At 41.1% G+C, this 24,221-nt stretch overlaps 1 protein-coding gene across 2 annotated transcripts in view; it reads right to left on the bottom strand.

Annotated features, from left to right (window-relative positions):
* The window catches only part of LOC105841262 (V-type proton ATPase 116 kDa subunit a 1), a 55,315-nt gene that overhangs the window by 4,908 nt on the left and 26,186 nt on the right, over positions 1-24,221 (bottom strand). The window contains exons 3-13 of one of the 2 annotated variants that reach the window (XM_038012848.2): positions 19,163-19,330; positions 12,591-12,917; positions 6,619-6,795; positions 5,729-5,941; positions 4,518-4,668; positions 3,592-3,965; positions 2,704-2,813; positions 2,486-2,613; positions 1,703-1,920; positions 1,179-1,353; positions 559-727 (exon numbers count right to left, since the gene is read on the bottom strand). In XM_038012848.2, the coding sequence (XP_037868776.1) occupies positions 559-727; positions 1,179-1,353; positions 1,703-1,920; positions 2,486-2,613; positions 2,704-2,813; positions 3,592-3,965; positions 4,518-4,668; positions 5,729-5,941; positions 6,619-6,795; positions 12,591-12,917; positions 19,163-19,330 (2,210 nt within the window). Of the gene's footprint in view, positions 1-558; positions 728-1,178; positions 1,354-1,702; positions 1,921-2,485; positions 2,614-2,703; positions 2,814-3,591; positions 3,966-4,517; positions 4,669-5,728; positions 5,942-6,618; positions 6,796-12,590; positions 12,918-13,030; positions 13,243-19,162; positions 19,331-24,221 lie in introns of those variants that run through there. The other variant, XM_062669995.1, reaches the window with a different exon arrangement.

Here is a 24,221-nt window from a genome sequence, read left to right on the forward strand (position 1 = left end):
CGTTAATTATATCCCACGCGCTTTAAAGGTTTCAATGAACTCATAAGAGAAATGTGACCGTATTTTTTTGGTAATAAAGAGTAATTTGCACATTTGCCAGTTTCGTTTGTTCCGGAATTGATTTGGTAATTCCGTTTTGATCTAGTTTGAAGATTAAAACAAGGATTCGTTCTCTTTACGCTGGTGAAGTTCGATGTAATCAGTAATTTTGTTAGGCTGATTTCACAAGGCTACCAGCGAATAGGTTTTTTTTTTATTGCCATTGTAGGCAGACGTGTATACGGCCCACTTGATGGTAAGTGGTCACCGTCGCTCATGGACGTCAGTAATACCAGGGGCAGAGCCAAGTCGCTGCCTACCATAAAGTTCTCTCCGCAAACCTCGTTTGAAGAAGGACAAGTAGGGAAAGATATACAAGGCACCGACGTGGTTTCATTGGAATCGATGGACTAAACTCTCAGTAGTACTGGATGTCCTAACCTACAAGCTGCACGATAGTTTCGCGACAGATAGGTACAGTATGGTATACCTGAGGGTACGAGTGCAAACAAAACTCACCAGTGCAACCGCAGCGTGTGCAGGAAGGCAGACAGTCCTTCCATGAGGACGAGGATGGCGAGCGTGAAGAAGGCCCACACCGCGAACCCCACGTACATGGTGACGGAGCCCGCCAGACTCCTGGCCAGGCCGTAGCGGAGCACGCGCTGCCACAGCACGGCCGACAGCTCTGCAGATGGAACCACCACCATGGATTTGGTCATATCGGTCAATTAACGGTACCGGTGTACTGTTAATTTACATATTGGAGTAACTACTGCGAAGGGCAGCTACGTTGCAGTGTCTTTTGAGACAAGGGGCTATGGAGTCGTCTGTACGGCAGTTTCGATATAATCACTACGGATCTTGGTGTATAAAATCCTGGTTTTAATTGGAAAGTTGGCATTTTCTTTTATCACACCTCACGGCCAGCCATTGAGGCGGAATCCGTCGGTATCACTTGAAATGGCTGTGTTGAGTCGCCATGCCCACGGTCCACGGGATCCTTAACCATTACTGTCATCAATAATTCCAGGAGTACTTAGTAGCAGTTCCTTAAAATTACACGCCACCTTACAGCATCGCAGGTTTTGTTTTGTTTGTCTAGAAGACAGTTAGTTCATCCGGGCTGGAGTACTCACGTGCGTGCGCGAGGGAGAGGGCCCAGAGGCGCAGGTAGGAGGCGGTGTGCGAGACGGTGCCCAGCACGTACTCTATGGTGTGTATCGCCTGCGTGATCAGCAGCTCCCCCGCCGCCCCCGCACCCCCGCCGGCCCCCGCCGGCACCTCCCCGCGCTCCCCGCCCACCTCGTGGCGCTGCGGGGCACGGAACAACAACTTGTATTAGTATTCATCTTTAAAAATTATTCACGTATGAACTTACTATTCCAAAATTATCAATTATAATTCGAAATAAAGAAGGTAATCAACATAAAAATTCTATTAAATACATGTTTTTGTTTTATCAAAGTTTTGTTTTGCAAAGCAAGTTAAGACTAATTTAAAATAAATCTCGCGAACCATTGTCATAAATAAATCAATCAAGAGAGACATTTTGGAGCAGTCGCGTATTCCGTGCATTAGAAGACTTGCCGGATGACAACTATTACAAAAGCTACGTTAACAAACAACTAGATGGCGCTGTTACAAACAATTTCGAACCAACCTTCCGGTTACGGGCTTGCCAGAACAAGAATGCCGGTTTCCCGAATAACATTATCGGAATGCAAAGGAAGCCAAGCGTCAAGAATAACTTCTGCAATGCGTCCTGGCCGTCGAACATCATCGCCTTACACGGAGGGCTGTCCTCAGAGCCCTTCAGCAGCATCATGTTGATGAAGGTTATTAGGACTGATGGGGCACAAGACGTACCGTATGTCGGGTCTGGAAATCATATTAAGTCTATCATAACTGGTCGTGTTATTGTATACTACATACAATTAGCATAAATATATCCAGCTATCACTAAATCGCCTATCGTCCAGAGACGAATGGCATTTGACCCAGAAACACAGTGTGGATGGATGGTCGTGTTATTGTATACTACATAGATTTAGCATAGTCATATTCAGCTATCACCGAATCGCCTATCAGTCCAGAGACGAATGGCATTTGTCACAGAGACACAGTGTGGATGGATGCAGCAGTTCAAGGCATTAAAGAAGAGCCCTGGTCGGACGGCGGGCGGGGTCATGGTGCTAAGTCAGACGAGCAACAACGTACTCTCCCTCCAAGACGGGTAGGTACCACCACCATCTTGCCTATCATTCCTACCGCGAAGCACTCCCGTTTGAAGGGTGGGGCCGTTATCTATACTAATATATAAATATATAAATTTCCGTTGCGGTGTCTACGGACTTGATCAGCACCGGGTAACCCGAGAGCTTGTTTATCCATCAAGACAATAAAAACCCTGATGTGCAACCAGATATCCAGGAAGCGTGTTTACCTGTCGCCGTGGCGGAGTACATGGTCCACTTCATGAACATCAATATACAGAGGTACCAGAACAGCAGCATCAGAAACAGAATTTGCGGCACGTACTGGAGATAAATCATTTCCGGCTTCCTGAAGAAACTGAAACGAAAAACGTCTTTATGACAATGACGTTTAAGGTTTAAATCAGATTAAAATTTTAAATTCTATTTCTATGAATACAGTAATTACTTGAAGTTTACCACACTCATTGTCACACCGAACGCCATGTGCAGTACGCCGAATATAATGGACAGTTTCATTTTGAATGAATTCAAAAATATTATGTTGTTCGTGGCGAACTGAAAACAAAGAAATCAAGTTTAAATATATTTTGCTCGGTATCTGGGTGTATAATTTATCCACATATTTAACCATAAATAAGTATGTATATTAAACTTTAGTTCCAATAGTCCAGAGAAGTCTAGTTAGGGATCACATGACGGCGTGTGATTTGTCAGCAATTATTATTTATTGTGGACCAACCCAGAAGCTAAAATAGCACTAATCACCTCCATTTCTGACACGAAGCAAGTTCCCGTTAAAACGATATCGCAGCCATTACATATTATATTTTTTTTTAAATGACAAAGTCATGACCATTTGAAGGCGCATGTAAAAACACACCCGACTACAAAGTTCTACATTTTGTATTCAATGAATCAAGCCTGAGTGGACAGAGACATTAGCGGTGCCTCGTAACAAATTTGGTCACTCTAAAGCAAATACTCAATATTTCGCTCAAGAAAATCTCAAAGTAGACATATGTGTAGGATTGGTAAGAACGGAACGTATGAAAAGAGTGTGGAACGGAGCGTTAAGATGTGAGTGAGAGAAAACGGAAAGAAAGAGAGAAGAGAATGATAGATGGAAGGACAGAGAATTGGAAGATGGCGAAGACGGTTGAAAAATTAGTAAGACGTAATAAAATTAGTGTTAATTATTAATTACTATTATAATAGAAGATTTTGGAATAGTGTGTAACTTTTATTTTATGCGTTGCGATCCCTATTCTACATTTTTATTCTCGGTGATACCAATGGGCTTCTCTATAAAGTAAAATAATGTAGAGACACAAACCTGCCACGCCGGGTCCAAGCCGAAAGGATATGGCGTTTGAGTGTAGGCCACAGCCGGATCCAATTCCAACGATGTATGATTCGCAAGGGTTTCACTATCGTAAACGTTCATCCAACTACTTCCGAACAGATTCAGAGACTTCGAGAACATGTCGTTGTAGATCAAACCGGTATAGACAGAGAATATTCCCATCAGTAAGATAATGTATCGTCCGGCAAAGAAAATGTTCCATATTTCGTTGTCCGATTTATTCTTCGAGAGTCTCTTCTCGTATATAACGATGATCGCAGAAAAGGCAGTCATGATAAGTCCATGGCCTACGTCGCCGAACATGACGGCGAACAGAAACGGGAATGTTATGATTGTGTATAGCGCTGCAAAAAAAAAACCAGCTATATAATAAAAGGCATATTAGCAAACCATCATGTCCATATCGATAGCATTGATTTTGGTATTTTAATCGAAAGTAAAAAGTTTTATTAGAGGCAAAATTACTGTTTGTACTGTTTTGTTTAATTTTGCATTAAATGGACAGCAAACAGACAAGTTCGCGATCCACCTGCTGTTAAGTTACTAAAGTTGTCCAAGATATGTAAGTAAGGTCTCTTTGGTACAACACTTATACGTGGAGAGGTAGGACAGTAGTATCCACCTATGTGACATAATGATATCCCACCAGCAGCAACGACAAAAGAAAATTGAGGAGGCTACTATAGATTAGATAAAGGAAAACAGTAGCAGCATCAAGTATTGGCCAATATCGCGGATCCCTGTCCCTCACCGGACAGACAATTGATTTTATCCTTTTAATAAGGGTCCTTTGACCTAATCATATCATTGAAGTGTACACAACATAGCACTAAGCTCAAAATTCAAGTAAATTTTCATTTTAACAATTGAAATGTTTTTAACAATGATGCCGTTACCTGGATTTACTTCTCTGTAGCTGGCGATTCCATAGGAATCAATAAGAGTTTGAAATCCCCTCGTGAATTTGTTGGTTCTGTTAAAAGTGGGTGGTATTTCTCTGGTTGGCACGTGGTGGAGGATGGATGGAATGGGACTGCCACTTGCTTTCTGTAATAGATGTGGATTATTCATTAGGCCAAAATAATCTTATGAAGTCGTCGTGGCCTAAAGGATAAGACGTCCGGTGCATTCGTATCTAGCGATGCACTGATGTTCGAAACCCGCAGGCGGGTACCAATTTTTCTAATGAAATACGTACTTAACAAATGTCTTTTTGATTGACTTCCACGGTGAAGGAATAACATCGTGTAACAAAAATCAAACCCACGAAATAATAATTTGGGTAATTACTGGTGGTAGGATCTCTTTTGAATCCGGACGGGTAGGTACCACTACCCCGCCTATTTCTGCCGTGAAGCAGTAATGCGTTTCGGTTTGAAGGGTGAGGCAGCCGTTGTAACTATACTGAGACCTTAGAACTTATATCTCAAAGTGGGTGGCGTTTTTACGTTGTAGATGTCTATGGGCTCCAGTAACCACTTAACATCAGGTGGGCTGTGAGCTCGTCCACCCACCTAAGCAATAAAAAAAAAGTGGTAATGAGTCATCAATGGGTGGCAAGTAGTCAGCAACATATGAATAAGGGACTCCGGCCATCTCGAGCCACCGAAGGTATATCTAAGGCAAATAATTTTATGGCTATCTTCGTGATATCTGGTTACCGTTGGATTTTGTAGCAGTTAACTGAGATACGAGCCCACCTGCTTACTGGAGTTCATAAGTAGACATCGACAGAGCAAGTTTGTACTCATGCACGCTCACAATACTAGTGAACTCCATCTATTAATATAAATTCAAATGACATTAAAACCAAATAATCTTACGGGATAATATGAGTTTTCAATTTAAAAATAATGACTACATTGTGACTATGATCAGCCGCTAAACGGATTCCTAGATACGGATTTCTGTTTCATTCTGATTCTATATCGAAACGGATTCCAAGTCTGACAGGACTCTGTGGGTAGGCAGCGGCTTGGCTCTGCCCCTGGCATTGCTGAACTCCATGGGCGACGGTAACCACTCACCATCAGGTGGGCCGTGTGCTCGTCTACCTACAAGGGTAATAAAAAAAAATTCTGTAACTAATAGAAGTAAAGTTTCTTACCACTCCATCATCCAGAGCCTTCTGGGCAATGTAAAGATCACTTTTTGGAACCCAGCATTCAGCGATGAGGCATTTCTTAATGATGTCCATGCTGAACATGTTGAGGGTATGGTAGATGGCCTTCTCCTTCCTTACGGCCAGCATCCACGTGCTGATGTCTCCTGCTATATTGGTGAGGACCAATCGTCTGTGCTGCTCTGTCTGGTCTAGTACCTGTGAAGAGCTTAATGTAAAGAGTCTGGGGTACATTCATCGTGAAGAAAAGGAACACAATAATGGGGTGTGTTTATCGAATGATCATTTAAAAAAACCGTATCAAATGATCATTTAAAAAGACGTAAAATTCCGTTTAGTAAGCTTCATTTGTAAAATAAAGTTTTAATTTTTTTTATATTCTTCTACCCTCAGTCTATACGAAATGCGTAATCTTTAAAAAAACATGAACATGCTTTCTCACGAGAACGCTTCATAAGCAATCAACTGTGTTCTTGAACCTTGATCTCAATTCTTATTTAAATTAATAGCAATCATCTTAGCAGATGTCTTCAAACTGTCTGTTTTATTTGGCCGTATATTGGCATGGAACAGTGGTAAGGTGCACGGGAAACAACTACCACCAGTGGATCCTCACCTTAAATATATGTCAACTCCCTTTTTGATACCTCACTTAGCCTTCACAGCTCGCCTCATTTTTGGTACTAAAAAGCGATAAGTGAAAAACGTGAAGTGAGGTCCAATTTGAGAAATAAGAGTTATTGTGAAGGGCTTATTACCTTAGTTCAAGTTAGCAGGATCCGCTCGCTTAACTACACTTCCTTAAGCAGACAAAAGAATTTTCTGTAAGATTTTATAGAATGAATTACCCTGGAGAAAACAATTCAGATTCATACCATTTCTAAGTCCTTGATCCTCGTTTCGACTCCAGACAGCATTTCTTGCTGGTCCTTATACGTCGCAGGGCATGGGTACAGAGTAGCTTTAAACCCAAAGCAGACCTTCTTCACTCTCAACTTGATCTGCTCACCGTGGAAGAATACTACGAAGACAGTCTTTTGTAGTTCGTGACCCTGAGTAAATAAAAAGTAGTCTTGTGCTTAAATTTCGTCTTTAGAACAGACCAACTATCGGTTGATGCTGTCGATGCGTTGTGATAGGCCTCAAAATCGTGAGCAGCCTTTACGTTAAAGCTTATAGGGAATATTCGAAAAGTTTATTGTTTATTGCGTAGATGTGTGGACGAGCTCACAGCCCAGATGATAAGTGGTTACTACTGGAGCTCATAGACATCTACAACGTAAATGCTGCTACCCACCTTGATATTATGAGTTCTAAGGTATAAGGTATAACGGCTGCCGCACCCTTCAAACCGAAACGCATTACTGCTTCATGGCAGAAATCGGCAGGGTGGTGGTACCTACCTGTGCGGACTCACAAGAGGTCCTACCACCATTACGATACAATAGTACACGATAAGATATTCAACATTAATATATATTTAGCTAGCTTGAATAAAATACTTAACATTTAAAAAGCTATATTTTTGAAGCCGCAGTCTGAAGCAAAAACAGGTAGGGCAGTGTATCACACGAGGGCGTTGACATTGAGCTTGTACTTATTTTATTTGCATTACATTGACCGCAGTGAGATCAAGTTGTGGCAGTCACTTTACTTATATCAAGCAATTGAAGCAATGCTATACTATACAGGTGTTTAAATCCCGTGGACAGCTACCATTTTTAATGAATTATGTCGTTATTTACGCATTTTCACGAATTACTTCCACGAAGAAGGAGCAATTTCGCGTAATAAATATGTATTAAACTCGCAATGTTTATAAATTTGGTAAGCACTTGTGGTATTCTAACTATTTCCGCCGACAACAGCTGCTATAGAATAAAATTGAGATTTCTAACTCATATCTCGTTTTGATCACTATGACGATGACTCCTCAGCACGATGGTGGGATGGGAGGTCATTAAGCCATCTATGCAATGAAAAAACATTCGTGAGAAACTATTAGCAATACGCCAACAATAATATTCGTTTTAAAAATTGCTTTCTGTATACTCGTGCCGTTTTACTTTTCTATCGTCTCCGTAGACAGACGAGCCTATGGACTGTCTGTTGGTAGATAGTGACCGTCACTAATAGACACCGGCAAAGCCAGGAGTATAGTTGATGGCTGTCTACTAGCTGGCAAACACGGTCAGACTCAAAAAGGCATTATTTAACACAACTATGCCAAAGGTTTTGTCGTTATAAACAATGAAACAGAAATTGCAAATGGCACCTATGGTTAAAGTGGTTAAAGGCAATTTTTCTAACATGAACTACGTTCGTGGAAGCTTACTGTAGGAGCAACGCCGACAACATTGTTATTAGTAAAAATACATCTAATAATAAAATGTAATAATAATAATAAACATAAATATTCTTTGGTTTTTGCGATGTGTAGATATTATTAATTTTACTGTTACGGATGTCCGCGACCACGAAAACTCTAAAGTATTCAAAAAGTCAAAAATAATTATGAACTTAACAAGTTAACGTTGGACCATCCTTGAAATAAATAAGTAAAGGGAGGGGAAAACGCTAGTCCCTGGTCGTCGAACTTCAAATTATCGATTTCCATAGAGGTTTCTTTGAATTTTTCTTTCGTGTACTGTATTATTATAATCGTCGCTGGGGCGGGAAGCCCGGTGATTACCACTTCTGTTAATGCGGAGTGAGTAAACACTCAACGTAAATATCACCGCTTACTGTAATGTAACTCTTAAAGTGGAAATAATAATTGATTTGACTAACCACCCTATTTTCTCCGCGATCAGTTCCTTATACGCTTAAGGAGTAGCAAATTACGGTCATAGCCGAATCAGATCATAACGTGCCTTGTGCTTTTCAGGATATTATCAAAATAACCCTTCTACTCATATCTGTTCATAAAATATTTATAACTACTGATACCATGCACCCCACGCTTTGTTTACAATGAAATCATTTTTTCCTACACTATTTTTAATTCAAATTTATTAAAATTTATTTTCTATTTTTTAGTTTGATTTTCTATAAAAGCGTATTTTGTTAGTCTTTTTTAAACTATTATTTATTTTTCATTTTTTAGCCGAATTTCAACTTTTTTTTAAATATTGAATTGTCATCGGTCTTTAATAAGTATACCAAATTTCGAGTTAATCCGACGTTTTGAAGGGGGTCAAAACCATGTTCAAAGATTCCGTTACATACTAACATACATCCGTCTAATCAAAGCGTATTAAAACACAACGTAATGTATTGTTTAAGCTACAAACTACAAGGGTCGGTCTTGTGCCTTTTGTACATTACTTGAGCTTGTATTTTTGTGACTCTCGGGTCGTTGAACTCTATTAACTTAGTCACGGAAAACTATGTTCTGCATGTAGTGCCTGAACGGTTAGCGGGCTTTCAGTTGAGATAGTTATTGTTTTGTAAATCTCAATTGATGCAAATAGATGTACTGAAGAATGTTCGAATATTTTTTATAGTCTAGATAAGTTTCTTTGTCACAAAATCTCGGTATGAATACGTTTTCTAGCGATAGTAGCTGACGTGTATTTTTCATGTAGATAGAAGGTGAATTTCAAGTTTTTTTTTAATTTATTTTTATTGCTTAGATGGGTGGACGAGCTCACAGTCCACCTGGTGTTAGGTGGTTACTGGAGCCCATAGACATCCATAACGTAAATGCGCCACCCACCTTGAGATATAAGTTCTAAGGTCTCAAGTACAACGGCTGCGCCACCCTTCAAACCGAGACGTATTACTGCTTCACGGCAGAAATAGGCAGGGTGGTGGTACCTACCCGTGCGGACTCACAAGAGGTCCTACCACCAGTAATTACGCAAATTATAATTTTGCTGGTTTCATTTTGATTACAAGATGTTATTCCTTCACTGTGGCAGTCAATCGTGAACATTTGTGGAGTACGTATTTCATTAGAAAATTGGTACCCGCCTGAGATTCGAACACCGGTGCATCGCTCAACACGAATGCACCGGACGTCTTATCCGTTAGGCCACTCACGTGGTCTGTATATGAGACAAGTTCAAATATAACCGGTCTCCGTACATCATTTTCAGCAGAGATCATTCTGGCCACAGAGCACCCGGTTCTGAAATGGATTTTACCTTCCCGGTAACAGCATGACAGCCTTTGAAGGTAACAAATAAAAGTTACGAGAAGTAAACTCGATCTTCTGCTTCAGATGTTTGGAATTATTTTCGTAAAACACCCTCATACGTCGGCAATAACAAAGTTTCTTTTCAACGTGAATATTTTATTGTTTCGCGAGTAAACGATTGTGTGGTTCTGTTTTCGATGTATTTGATGATAAATCAGCACCCGTGTCGATAGCACAGCTATTTTTGTTCTACTATTAACTAGGTGCGTTCCGCGGCTACGTCCGCCACAGGAATCATTAGCTTAACTTGATTGGGTCCACGTGGATAGGTGGGTGGGTAGGCCTCTCACAAGATGGACCGACAATCTATTGAGGTTCGTGGGAATGCGCTGGATGCAGGCAGCGCAGGATCGGTCTTTGTGGCGAGGGTTGGGAGAGGCCTATATCCAGCAGTGTACGTCTGTGGGCTGATAAGAAGAAGAAGAAGAAGAAGAAGATTGGGTCCACGAGCGTGGTAAAGGACTGCCAGTAAAACTGCTTGAAGGAGCAAAACAACAGTCACATAACCTCACTGATCTATTGGTCCACTGACCAATGCTACCACGGAGTTCGAGTTCGATCCCTAGTCGGAGTGATTGTCTGTGAGACAGTTCCGCAGTTACAACCGGAACAAATGCATTTTAGCTGCAAAATATACAAGTTGAGAGCACCCGTACGGGCTCACAATACATCATAACAATGTCTCCGTAGCTGTTAACTGTAACAAAAATAGTAAAACTATCTAGTCCGTGCTTCCAATTTTCTGATTTGTAAAAAACTTAGGAAAACTTTTATTATCTCTAGCTGGAAGTATGGCGATTCTTTTAAGCATGACGAATACCTAAATCTCATATAAAATACTTAAATGTTTAATAGCGTTTAGGATTTCTTCTATAAAACCAAAGTGCGCTTGGTGCGGGCACTGGTCTTTCCCATATTCCTCTACGGAGCGGAGACATGGTGCATGAAAGCCCACGATAGCAAAAGATCGATGCCTTTGAAATGTGGGTGTGGCGGAGGATGCTACTATACCATACCGTGGACTGCCATGAGAACTAACGAGTCCTTTCTAATGGAGCTAAGCATCCGAAAAGGCTTTCTGCCATCTTACGGGAACGTGTTATGAGCTTCTTCGGTCACATCATGCGGTCTCCCATACATGAATTAGAGAAGCTCATAACTTCGGGTCGCATAGAGGGCAAGCGCGCCGTGGACAGAACACTAGCCAGATGGTCAGATCTGGTTAAGGAAGCGGTTAGTGGTAGTCTGTACCATGCGGTCCATGCCACCCATGTTCGAACACTGTGGAGGAAAGTCACATGCGGTCGCGATCCTCAGCAGTGAGGGAACGATGAAGAAGACGAAGAAGCTTTGTAAACTTTACGAAGTGAACCTATGATTCATTGATATAAAACATGTTAGTAAACGTCTAGACTCGAATTCCCGACTCATCGAATGCGAGTCCATCGCGTTAGTGACACATTCTACGCCGAGCCGACATCTCTTAAGCGTGTCATAACACAAACCGGCAGACAATTTCGCTGTGTCCGAGAATAGCTGACTATCCGTTCCCAATGCTCCAATTTAACTGCCATTCGAAATAAAAATATTTTACAGGCTATCCACAATAGTTTTAGTCACCTTGAGATGTTGTTTTATTGTTTTCACACGTCGTAGTCGATTTATTAAAGATTTTTTGAAAAACCTATTTATTGATGTAGGCGCGCGTGGGAACTCATTGACCATTTGATGTTAGAGGAAGCGCAGGTGAGGAGAAATTTGAAGATAATGATAAAGCCTCTTTAAGTGGGACTAGCGTTTGTCTAATGATCAAATACGATTATTCACTCAAGATTCTGATTCAGTTTTCCTCTCAGTTTCCTCCTCCGAAGTTGGAATGTTTTTTTTGTACCTTACAAAATATACGAAGAAGAGATTTAAAAGAGTAAAGATTTAAAGGTTGATGGTATTTATGAGTTTTCTTTCGACAATATAATCGGAATATAATCGGAAAATAAAACGAAAGTATTATTGTAATAAGCTTAAAGATTATATTTAAAGGAAATGAAGTTTATAGTTAACGACCAAAGGAAGTTTTTGGACCAAATGGATGTAGTTGGTCGATAGACCGACGGTCTAGAGTTGTTATTGGGAACTTACGACACATGCTAATTGGCGTTGCAGATATCGTTAGCGCGATTCAGGTTTTTACCGGAAATTTCTAGGAACTTTTTTTAGGGAAACAGGTTCTTGTTTTCTTTCATAAATAGCGAATGTCATCTTTATTGTTATAGGTTAAGTTAAGTCTGAATGCTTTTCTTTTATTTGGTAATTAATTATGTTTGTGAGATTCTTGAAATATACGAAGATCTAGTTAATTTTCATAATTTTAGTCTGTCCGTTAATTTACAACGATTTATAGAAAAAGGCGACTGAGAGCCAGTTCCGGTAGTCCTATTTTTTTTTATTGCCCTTGTATGCCGACGAGCATACGGCCCACCTGAGGGTGAGTGGTTACCATCGCCCATGGACTTCAGCAATGCCAGAACCAAGCCACTGTCTACCGCTTAATACCACACATCTCCACAAGCCTCGTTTGAAGAAGGACATGTCATAACGCTCGGGAAACACCGTTAGGAGAAGCGATAAAACAAAGATGTCACTTACCGTAATGGGATCTTTTAGAGGCTGATCGATCTGTGCCTGTTTGAAGAATATGTTCCCGTGCGATATCCTCCATAGCATCCTTTCAAACGAAGGCACCCTGGATGTGGCCACTGTTCCCGCGATGAAGCCGAGGTGCCCGAAAACAGCGTCATTGTTGTAGATCTGAACGGTGGCCGACAGTTTCCTCTGGGCGCTGTGATCTTGGAAGAAGGTCTGTGTTTTCTCTATGAGAAGTTTCAGCTCTATCAAGGAAAGGTAGTCGCTTTTGAGGTTTCGAGCGTTTTTTGTCATCTCTTGGATTTCTGATTCGATGTAATCAATTTTTTCCTGTTGAAAATAATTTTGAGTGAGATGGTATTTTTTTTTTGATTTCCCAGTTGGGTGAAATAGTTCACGGCCCAAACGGTTATTCTTATAAATTACTGCGTGCTGCCACTCACCTTGAGGCATGAGTTTGTTGATCTATGCATATTTATGTGGAATTGTTGATCTCACGTCTCGGGCAAAAAATTAAATTTAAAGAAAGAAAGAAAATGTCTTCATCGTGAAAATGATTCATCTCACGCCACTAAAATTGGTGTTTCCAAGAATTAAACTATTGTATAGGTAAATGACTAGATACGAGAACACTTCTATTGTAATAAAAAAAAAACACGGGGCATCAGGTCACGGATGTTTCAATTAAGGCACGGACGCTTTGCCATATCAAATAGTTTTGAATTGCTCTAAATTGACATTTTGCACGTTGACACTAGGAACGGGAGTGTTTCCTGCTATATTTTAGTCTCTGGCATTATCTATGAGCGTCAACTATATTCCACCATGTTACCAACGGACTCTTCTATTTATTTCCGCAGTACAACAATAAATAGATATTACAAATTATTTCAAACTAGCTAGAACTTTCTGCCGTCATGGCTTGAAGTCTTTAACAAAGTAACTGACTCCATCTTAGAATAACAACTGAGCTCCATAAAACCGAAGATATTGTCACTAATTGAAACACATCAAGATGTACCAATTTTCCTAATAAACATGTATACTCATGTTCACGAATGACTTCCGCGATGAAGGAATAACGTCGTGTAAATAAAATCAAAGTAGCAAAAAAATTGTGTTTACTCCGGTAGCCGCTTAACAACAGGAAGACCGCGAGTTCGTTCACTCGGCTAGGCAATAAAAATAAAACAAAAATACTTTAGAAGGATGACAGTATTCGTTCGCGGACTGCATCGGGTACCCTAACTCTCTGATAAATAACAAAATCGATATCGGTAAGATCCTTGGCCCCGAAACTGGATTGCCCACGAGAGCCAGAGGTTTTGGAAATACGCGTTTATTTTAATTGAATGTGCAATTTCGAAAAGGGCACATCTCTGAAAATTTTAAATTTTCAGGAAATGAAAAAAACTGATTATTTTCTAAAGCAGTGTAAAATTTAAAATATTTACTTTTGAGATATATTTTAGTGTTAATTAGCAATTGAAAATTACTGGAATTATTATAAAATGGGTGTAGGTAAGCCTCAAAACTACATGTATATGAAAAAACGTATTTGACAAAATATGCGACATGTGCCCTTTTCGAAATTGCATATTCAATTAAGCCGATGCATTCCAGTTCATTTATTTCGAACGACCGTCTTATTAGTGTGTGACTGTTATGAAATAGTTTCCACGGATACGAATTGGGTTTGTGTGCATTACTCAAATTTTACGTCTGACATTGCATTGTTTTTATTGTTGTTGTTGTACGTTGTTGTTGACGTAAAGGTTTGTACGTAATATTTATGTGTGTGTGTTTTACTTTTTCATGTGAAACATCTATAGCCGCACGTAAAACCGATTTCTGGCGTGGCGACGCATGCCGTGGCGACGCGTAGCCACGCTATATGATGGTATATATATACAGTCTATATGCAGTAGTGTGTACGGTGTGGCGACGCGTCGCCATGCGCAATCGACTGTTCAATTCTCTCTGTGTTTTACTTGAAAACAAATTATTTTTTTGTAATATTTTATTTTATCATTATGACATATTTAGTTCCTATCAAAATCTGTTCTTTTCTGCATATTACTTTTACAAAATAATGTCGATGTTTCACATCTGCCAGGCGTCCCGTGACGGCTCACATTTTTTGTGTAACATCTTAGTACCTAGTCTAAATGTTTACATCAAGTTAATCGAATACTAAATAGGCCAAATGTCTATAATTAGAGTCAACATTCATTAATCAACTTGGATGATTGAAATATAAATTAGACCATCATCAGTCGAAGATTACTCTCTACTGAAAGACATGATTCTTCCAAAGATTCGCTATAAAGATCGGTCCTACGCTGGCCGTATTCAAAGTTTACCGATTCTAACCAGGCCGTGGGGGTGTATTAACTATATCCACATATTAATTACTATTGTTACGCCGGTAAGAGTAACGCCATTTATCGCCGAATAGTCGAACGAATATCGAATGATCTAGTAGCACGTAAAAAGCTCGAGAAGTACAACGCCATCTATTGTCAGATAGCGGAAACACAATACTGGACTTGTGTGGAATATTCTCGATAATTCTAGGAATGTGGTATCGGCTGTAAAAGCGATGCGGAGATGGCTTGTAGTCAGTTAGTAATCGAAACTACTCGAAGCGAAACAGCGAACGGATCACCTGAAGCGAAGCGGAAGAAGCGAATTAAGAATTTTAAAGTGTTCTAAGTGTTCTAAGTGTTGAATATAGTTTTTAATTTGTATTTCGGTAGAATTTCATTCATCCCGACACCCAGCGCGTTACACTATTAAAACAAACCTAACTGATGTTAATTAAAGCAAATGAGTACATATTATGAAAAATAAAAGGAATTTTTAGTTTATGTTTCGCAGACTCCGCGCCGGGTACAGTTTTAATTGGCACGAGCTACCCAAGCTGACGGTCATCTAAATTACTTTAATTAATATTTGTTGACAGAACGTACGTAAAGTCGGGTACAGCAATGAGAGTTTTCTATATGAACATTTAGTATCAGAAGTAGTTCAAATTATGTATTTATATATTAAAGTAGATTTGCGACGTCAGTTTAAATCTCTTTGAATATTTATTCTTTTTAATTTTAGATCGAATCGAGCAAGAAAGGTACAAAAATATTATACGATACGAAAGTCGCTTTCTCTGTCCCTATATCCCTATGTATGTTTTAAATCTTTAAAACTACGCAACGGAATTTGATGCGGTTTTTTTAATAGATAGAGTGATTGAAGAGGAAGGTTTATATATGTATAATAACATCCATTAAATAGTGGAGAAATCAATAATAAATGACAGTTTCCGAACCGGAGCGAGGGCGGGTCGCTAGTATGAAATAAACTCGGTGTCTCGCATTCATTCGCCGTCTTTCTTACTTCCTAACACGACATCTCCTATCTCTCTTACTCAGTCATGCTCCATATCTATCATTCATCCATATCGCTTCGTTCCGTTTCCACATGTACGCTACCTTATCCTTATCTTTACCTAATCCTTACTCTCCAACTAAAATTAATAATAATATGAAAGTCGACAAAAGAAAAAGAGTTTTTTCGGCGGATCCCCATTCCACGTTTAATGTGGATTTCAGCAATGTCAGGGGCCTACACAGTAACCTTGACGCCGTACATCACCACCTTGAGACGGCGCAGCCTGCCCTCTTTTTCCTGACTGAGACGCAGATATCTGCCCCGGACGATACGTCGTACCTCGGATACCCCGGCTACGCATTGGAGCACACCTTCCTGCGTAAAGCCGGGGTGTGCGTGTTTGTCCGGGAGGATGTCTGCTGTCGTCGGCTTCGGGGCCTCGAGCAACGGGACCTGTCCCTCTTGTGGCTACGCGTGGACTATGGGGGCTGTACCAGAGTCTACGCTTGCCTGTACAGGTCTCACAGCAGTGATGCGGGGTCAGCTCTGTTTGAGCATGTACAAGAGGGGACTGACCGCGTGCTTGAGCAGTACCCATCTGCGGAGGTGGTGGTCCTTGGTGACTTTAACGCTCATCACCAGGAGTGGTTGGGGTCCAGAACCACTGACCTCCCGGGTCGGGCTGCCTACGATTTCGCCTTGTCCTACGGCCTCTCACAACTGGTGACACAGCCCACCCGTGTCCCAGACATTGAGGGGCACGAGCCTTCTTTGTTGGACCTTCTGCTGACCACTCACCCAGCTGGATACAGTGTGGTGGTCGACGCTCCACTTGGATCGTCTGATCACTGCCTTATCCGTGCTTCCATACCACTCTCTCGTCCTAGTCGTCGAACGACGACCGGGTTTCGAAGAGTTTGGCGGTACAGGTCAGCAGACTGGGATGGAATGCGTGAATTTTACGTATCCTACCCATGGGGGCGGCTCTGCTTTTCCTCCGATGATCCTGACATCTGTGCGGACCGACTTAAAGACGTGGTGCTTCAGGGAATGGAATTATTCATTCCTTCTTCTGAGGTGCCCGTTGGGGGTCGCAGCAAACCCTGGTATAATAAAGCCAGTAGGGATGCTGCACGCCTCAAGCGGTCTGCATACGTGGCATTTAATGTTGCTAGGAGATGCCGGGATCCTGATATCTCGGAGAAAAGGCGGAAATTTAACGCCGCCTCTAGGTCCTATAAGAGGGCTATTGCCAAGGCGAAGTCGGAGCACGTTGCCAGAATTGGCGAGCGACTGAATAGCTATCCCTCTGGGAGCCGTGCTTTCTGGTCGCTAGCTAAGGCTGCAGAAGGTAACTTCTGCAGGTCTAGCCTTCCACCACTGCGTAAGTCTAATGACAGTCTGGCTCATAGTGCGAAGGAGAAGGCTGACCTTCTGGTCAAGCTCTTTGCCTCATACTCGACTTTGGATGACGGGGGAGCCACGCCGCCCAACATCTCCCGGTGTAACAGCTCCATGCCTGAGATTCGCATCACACAGCGTGCAGTCAGGCAGGAGCTTCGGCTTCTTGATGTCCATAAGTCGAGTGGGCCAGATTGCATCCCCGCAGTGGTTCTAAAAACATGCACCCCTGAATTGGCACCCGCGCTAACGCGTCTATATCGCCTCTCGTACAATACCAACAGGGTTCCGTCTTCATGGAAGACTGCTCATGTCCACCCTATCCCCAAGAAGGGTGACCGGTCGGACCCCTCGAATTACAGACCTATCGCGATAACTTCCTTGCTTTCCAAGGTGATGGAGCGAATCATAAACATCCAACTTCTTAAGTATCTTGAGGATCGCCAGCTGATCAGTGACCGGCAGTACGGTTTCCGTCATGGTCGCTCAGCTGGCGATCTTCTTGTATACCTCACACATAAATGGGCTGAAGCCTTGGAAAGCAAGGGCGAGTCTCTCGCTGTGAGCCTTGACATTGCGAAGGCCTTCGACAGGGTCTGGCATAGGGCACTTCTATCGAAGCTTCCAGCATACGGGATCCCTGAGGGACTCTGCAAGTGGATCGCTAGTTTTTTGGATGGACGGAGCATCGCAGTTGTAGTCGACGGCTGCTGCTCCGATACCATGACCATCAACGCTGGTGTTCCACAAGGTTCGGTGCTCTCCCCCACGCTTTTCATACTGCATATCAATGACATGCTATCTATTGATGGCATGCATTGCTATGCGGATGATAGCACGGGGGATGCGCGATATATCGGCCATCAGAGTCTCTCTCGAAGCGTTGTACACGAGAGGTGATTAAAACTTGTGTCTGAAGTGGAGAACTCTCTGGGGCGGGTCTCCAAGTGGGGTGAACTGAATTCAGTTCAGTTCAACCCATTGAAGACACAGGTTTGCGCGTTCACTGCGAAGAAGGACCCTTTTGTCATGGCGCCGGAATTTCAAGGAGTATCCCTGCAGCTTTCCGCGAGTATCGGGATTCTGGGGGTCGATATTTCGAGCGATGTCCAGTTTCGGAGTCATTTGGAAGGTAAAGCCAAATTGGCCTCTAAAATGTTGGGAGTTCTCAACAGGGCGAAGCGGTATTTCACGCCTGGACAGAGACTTGCGCTTTATAAAGCGCAGGTCCGACCTCGCGTGGAGTACTGCTCTCACCTCTGGGCCGGGGCTCCCAAATACCAGCTACTTCCATTTGACTCCATACAGAAACGGGCTGTTCGGATGGTCGATAGTCCTGCTCTCGCGGATCGCTTGGAACCTCTGGGTCTACGGAGGGACTTCGGTTCTCTCTGTGTTTTATACCGCATGGTCCATGGGGAATGCTCTGAGGAATTATTCGAGATGATTCCCTCATCTCCTTTTTATCATCGCACCTCCCGCCATCGGAGCAGAGTTCATCCATATTATCTGGAACCGCTGCGTTCATCGACAGTGCGTTTCCAAAGATCTTTTTTGCCACGTACCATCCGGCTTTGGAATGAACTCCCCTCCACGGTGTTTTCCGAGCGCTATGACATGTCCTTCTTCAAACGAGGCTTGCGGAGAGTTCTTTATGGTAGGCAGCGGCTTGGCTCTGCCCCTGGCATTGCTGACGTCCATGAGCGACGGTGACCACTTACCATCAGGTGGGCCGTATGCTCGTCTGCCTACAAAGGCAATAAAAGGAAAAGGAAAGGACCTACCTCTAGCATATTGATCTCTCGTGGACTGAGCATCCGTCGCGAGGGTATGGGCGGAGGAGGAGGCTCCGGTAGCTCTCCACTCACCCATCGCAGCTTGCGTTCCATCTCGCTGCAGCGGCGAACTTCACTTACGTATCTTCTTTGGAAGTCATTTACGTGTGGATTCAACTGGAAAGGAAATTGGAAAATCATTTTTTTTTTATTGCTTAGGTGGGTGGACGAGCTCACAGCCCACCTGGTGTTAAGTAGTTACAACAGCTGCCCCACCCGTCAAACCGAAACGCATTACTGCTTCACGGCAGAAATAGGCAGGGTGGTGGTACCTACCCGCGCGGACTCACAAGAGGTCCTACCACCAGTAATTAAATTATAATTTTGCGGGTGTGATTGTTATTACACGATGTTATTCCTTCACCGTGGAGGTCAATCGTGAACATTTGTTGAGTACGTATATCATTAGAAAAATTGGTACCCGCCTGAGATTCGAACACCGGTGCATCGCTCAACACGAATGCACCGGACGTCTTATCCTTTATGCCACGACGACTTCAACTCGATGCTTATCGAAGGTTTACATTCTGATTAGGTTAACTGTCTTAAACTCTATTGATAAAGCCTCGACAGCTTCAATATCTGTCTTGAGGACTAAATAAAACAAATTTCCGTAATTTGGTTTTCTTAAATATGGCTTTTTGGCTGAAGAGTGACGTGTTTCAGTTCGGAGGTGGAGTCATTGTTAAATATGACTGAGATCAACATCTTTTCTCAATCTGGCTGGCGGCATTTACGTGACTATGATTGATTAGATCATGATAAGGTTTCCGGTAAGCATTGGACATCGGACGGAATGTTGACTCTATTACCCTCTAAATGTGTCTGACATTCTGAGAGTCTGTGATATAATTTAAAGATCTTGGTAGCAGTCCTATCTTTAAATCGCAGCGCACAAGCAGTTATGAAATATGAATATACTAACACACTTTTATAAATTAGAATTAATGTTGGCGAGGAAGAGGAGGCAAGCAGTGGTGTACAAAGAAATTATTGTTTTATTTTTCCTTTCAAATTATATTAGTAATAACGGCCGTGACAATATATAGGTACACAGGTGTTGTGCGTAAGGTTGCTGCGGGGGAATTGTCGGTGCAGTTGCAGTAGTGATCGTTGACCGATTTCTTTTTTTTGGTAGTTTTGTGCGCATAGACATTAATTACGCGGATGTTTTAGAGTTTTTTTGTTATCGAAATCACACTTTTGTTATTTTGTTATACTTCACGAACCGACTTATATTTTTTCACTTAGTCAAGACACCTATTGTCACTGCTGTCTATGTATGTATTTTTTTTTTTTTTTATAAGGAATTTTCATATCTATTAACTCCAATAGTCTGTAGCTCTCGGGACGACAACTAAATGGAGTGGAGCCTAACTAAGTAACTAAACTTTGAGAATTTTGTTCGGACTGACTTAAAATTTTGTGAATTTCTTCTTGAAAGTGCTAAATTTTAACCAGCGCCCTCTTAAAAAGAAAAAAAAGTACACATCGCGTTTTTGTGGATTAAAAGTTACGTGTTAATATCCTAAAGAATTATATTATAACGGTGGCGAACTGACATGTGTTTGAAAATAATAAATAAATATTTCTTCAAAGAATAAATTGCAAAAAAGAAAACAACAGAAAAGTAATAAACACGTCGAATCTCTTAAGAAGTTACTACCAAACTGTACGCCAATTGATGCAATTGATGTCTGCATTACGAATAATATCTTGTGGCTTTCTGGTTATTGTAAGTTGAAAATTGCAAAGTCTAATATTACTAATAAGCGTATGGCGTTAGCGATATCTTCCCACATCTCTCTGTGTTCACACTCAGTGGTATAGGTTATGGATAATGGGTCAATTCTTCAAAAATTTTCTGTCTATATTGTCCTTGGATTATAATTCGCGAAGACACAGCATTCTATTTAGGTATGTTCTATGTGGAATTTTAGTTATGTTCTAGCAATTAGTTCTCTTTTTTTAGCTATGTTGATAGCCATTTGAGGCTTTACTTATTAGTGTTACCTCTAGATCAAGGTCTATTTACGTCAATGAAGATTACTATAAAGTGTAGTAACGTAATGTGATCAGTCCTGCGTTCTTGTTATTGCACACTTACACAATGGCATTTCGTTTTTTATGAAGCGCCGCGCCCTGTCCATCTTACCCCTGTCTGTTTTATTGATCATCTCAATTTTATTCGAACGATATCGGGCGACACTTGACATTTCCGTGACATTTGAAACGTCATCTTGTTAGAAATTGATCCCGTTTTTATTTGCTAGGTACTCAATTTTACTGAGCAGCAAATAAAATATGCGATCATACAATAGATGCAACATGCGGAGTAATAAGATATGAGAGAAGTGCGTTAAGATGTTTGATTACATTAACTCTTTTATGCGCTTTTTTATGGTATATATACATCTTCTATTTAGGCGCTAAGGGGTTATTAAGCTCGGTAACAAATCGCAAACGGACTACTATAGTTATGAAACGAGATAATCAACAGTATCGCTATAATATCAAATTTTTTTCGAGCTCACAGCCCACTTGGTGTTAAGTGGTTACTGGAGCCCATAGACATCTACAACGCAAATGCGCCACCCACCTCGAGATATAAGTTCTAAGATCTCAGTATAGTTACAACGGCTACCCCACCCTTCGAACCGAAACGCGTTACTGCTTCACGGCGGAAATAGGCGGGAATAAAGAACGGAAATAAAGTAGGTTTTGTTCCTGTCCATATGCTGTTTTGGCGACACCTCTAACGCGTTCCGCCGTCTTTTATCGAATTTGAAATTACACCTCAATGATTGTAAAAGTACGTTATGCCCAACAACATAGATCTGGGCAGCTCTAATTTTTGAAATAGCCCAGCCCTTAAGTCTCAAGTCATTTAAATCTGACAAAAAATAAATCTAGTGCTAGCCGTATATCATAAGCTAATAAAACGTTGATAAGCATTATAATATGACATGAAATTGAAACTATTTGTATATACACAAGATTATTTTCGTTTTCTCGTTAGAGTGATTCAGTATTTTCTAGATTTCAAAGAAAAATATTGATCGATTCATTGTAATTTAATTAATAATCTTTGTTTTCTTGTTGACCTCCGATTGCCTAATGACAATGACAATGACAATGACAATGACAATGAGTGTGTGTTACGCTTATTGTTGTTGTTGACAATAACCGTTAACCATTCCAAAGCTTCAAATTACGACGCCCTAACAAATAAACAATAGCAGTTTTTATTGAGACGAAAACGGGAGCCATTTTGGTATTTTTTACTGGTGGAGACCAAAGCTCAAACGCTCCACCTACTGATTCATGGTCACCGTCGTTCATGGACATCAGCACAGACAGACGACCCCCGGAATGGCTGTAAAATTTATCTCCTAGCATTGCCGTAAAATCCTTGCCAGAGGTGTTTTGAGGAGCCAAAATAATGATTAGAAATAGGTATACTGTTAAGATCCTTACAAGTTGAACTTAGGGGATTTTATTACTGGTGGTAGGACCTCTTGTGAGTCCGCGCGGGTGGGTACCACCACCCTGCCTATTTCTGCCGTGAAGCAGTAATGCGTTTCGGCTTGAAGGGTGGGGCAGCCGTTGTAACTATACTGAGACCTTAGAACTTATATCTCAAGGTGGGTGGCGCATTTACGTTGTGGATGTCTATGGGCTCCAGTAACCACTTAACACCAGGTGGGCTGTGAGCTCGTCCACTCGTCTAAGCAATAAAAAAAAAACTGCCCAGCCTCTAAAGCTTCCAAACTGTTTATATTTTCTGAACTTCCACGATGTATTGCACCACGTCTACTTTTGAGACTTCGATTTCATATCTCAAAGTCATCGGCAGAAATGAGCTTATCCTTCCATGTTGATAAGAAAACAAAGTCTAAAACGAGGAGGGTATCCTCTTTGTTTTACAACTATTTTCAAACAAATACCGACCATATCAAATATCATAATAAGATCGAATGTTATACACAATTTGTAAATTGAATGATAAGAATCGAACACTAATTGTTAAGACAGCAAAGTTGATTGAAAACTAAAATGCTTTTCATAACAGCCTATTGTACTAAGTATGTAAATGAATATATATCATAATATATCATTGGATATGAATCAGAGGGTCGGGTATGCAGCCCCTTTAGGAAATCGGCATCTCCTTTGTCAGATTGTTAGTGATTTTGATTGCTGTACTACCAATCGGGATTAGTATTTTTATTAAAGGAATCCTTATCCATATGTCATTGTTCACAACTAAATAAAAATTAAATAAACGAGGACAGGAAGACCGGAGAAGCATAGTGCATGCGGGAGGAGCGGTAAAGACGCCGCCGACTAATCTTCCGGAAAAATCAGTCCTTCAGGCGATATACATAAGTGTTTAATTATGTTTACCTCAATTACTTATCTTTAAGTTCATTGTTGATTGTTCACACATAATTAAACTGTATCTTAAACTGTAATAGTTTTAATTCGTTATAAGGTCTATATTTCACGGCTTTTTTATTGCTTAGAAGGGTGGGTATGTTAGATGGGTGGACGAGCTCACAGCCCACCTGGTGTTAAGTGGTTACTGGAGCCCATAGACATCCACAACGTAAATGCGCCACCTTTACCTAAAGTTATAAGGTCTCAAGTATATATATATGCTTGACAACGACTTGAAATTTAAGAATACGTTTAGTTTAAAAATATATATTTTTAGATCGAATAGGTATTTTAGTTTCTATTTTACTTCAGAGACTATTTTTGTACAACCTACATACATATATGATATTTTACAAAATTTATACTTATTTTGGAAAGAGAGCAAATGAATACGGAGTTTTTTTACGATCCTCCTCGGTGGTGAAATTGCAATTCGACTCGGTGTCAGTCATGAATATTTAAAGGCCTTGTTGAATAATATACTTGTTTGATTTTTATGACTGTTATCTGTTTGACAGTCACCATGGCTTGTACAGCTAAGTATAAGTTATATTTGAAATATCCTGCG

Source organism: Bombyx mori, chromosome 9 (genome assembly GCF_030269925.1).
Source record: "Bombyx mori chromosome 9, ASM3026992v2".
In the NCBI taxonomy this organism is placed as follows: domain Eukaryota; kingdom Metazoa; phylum Arthropoda; class Insecta; order Lepidoptera; family Bombycidae; genus Bombyx; species Bombyx mori.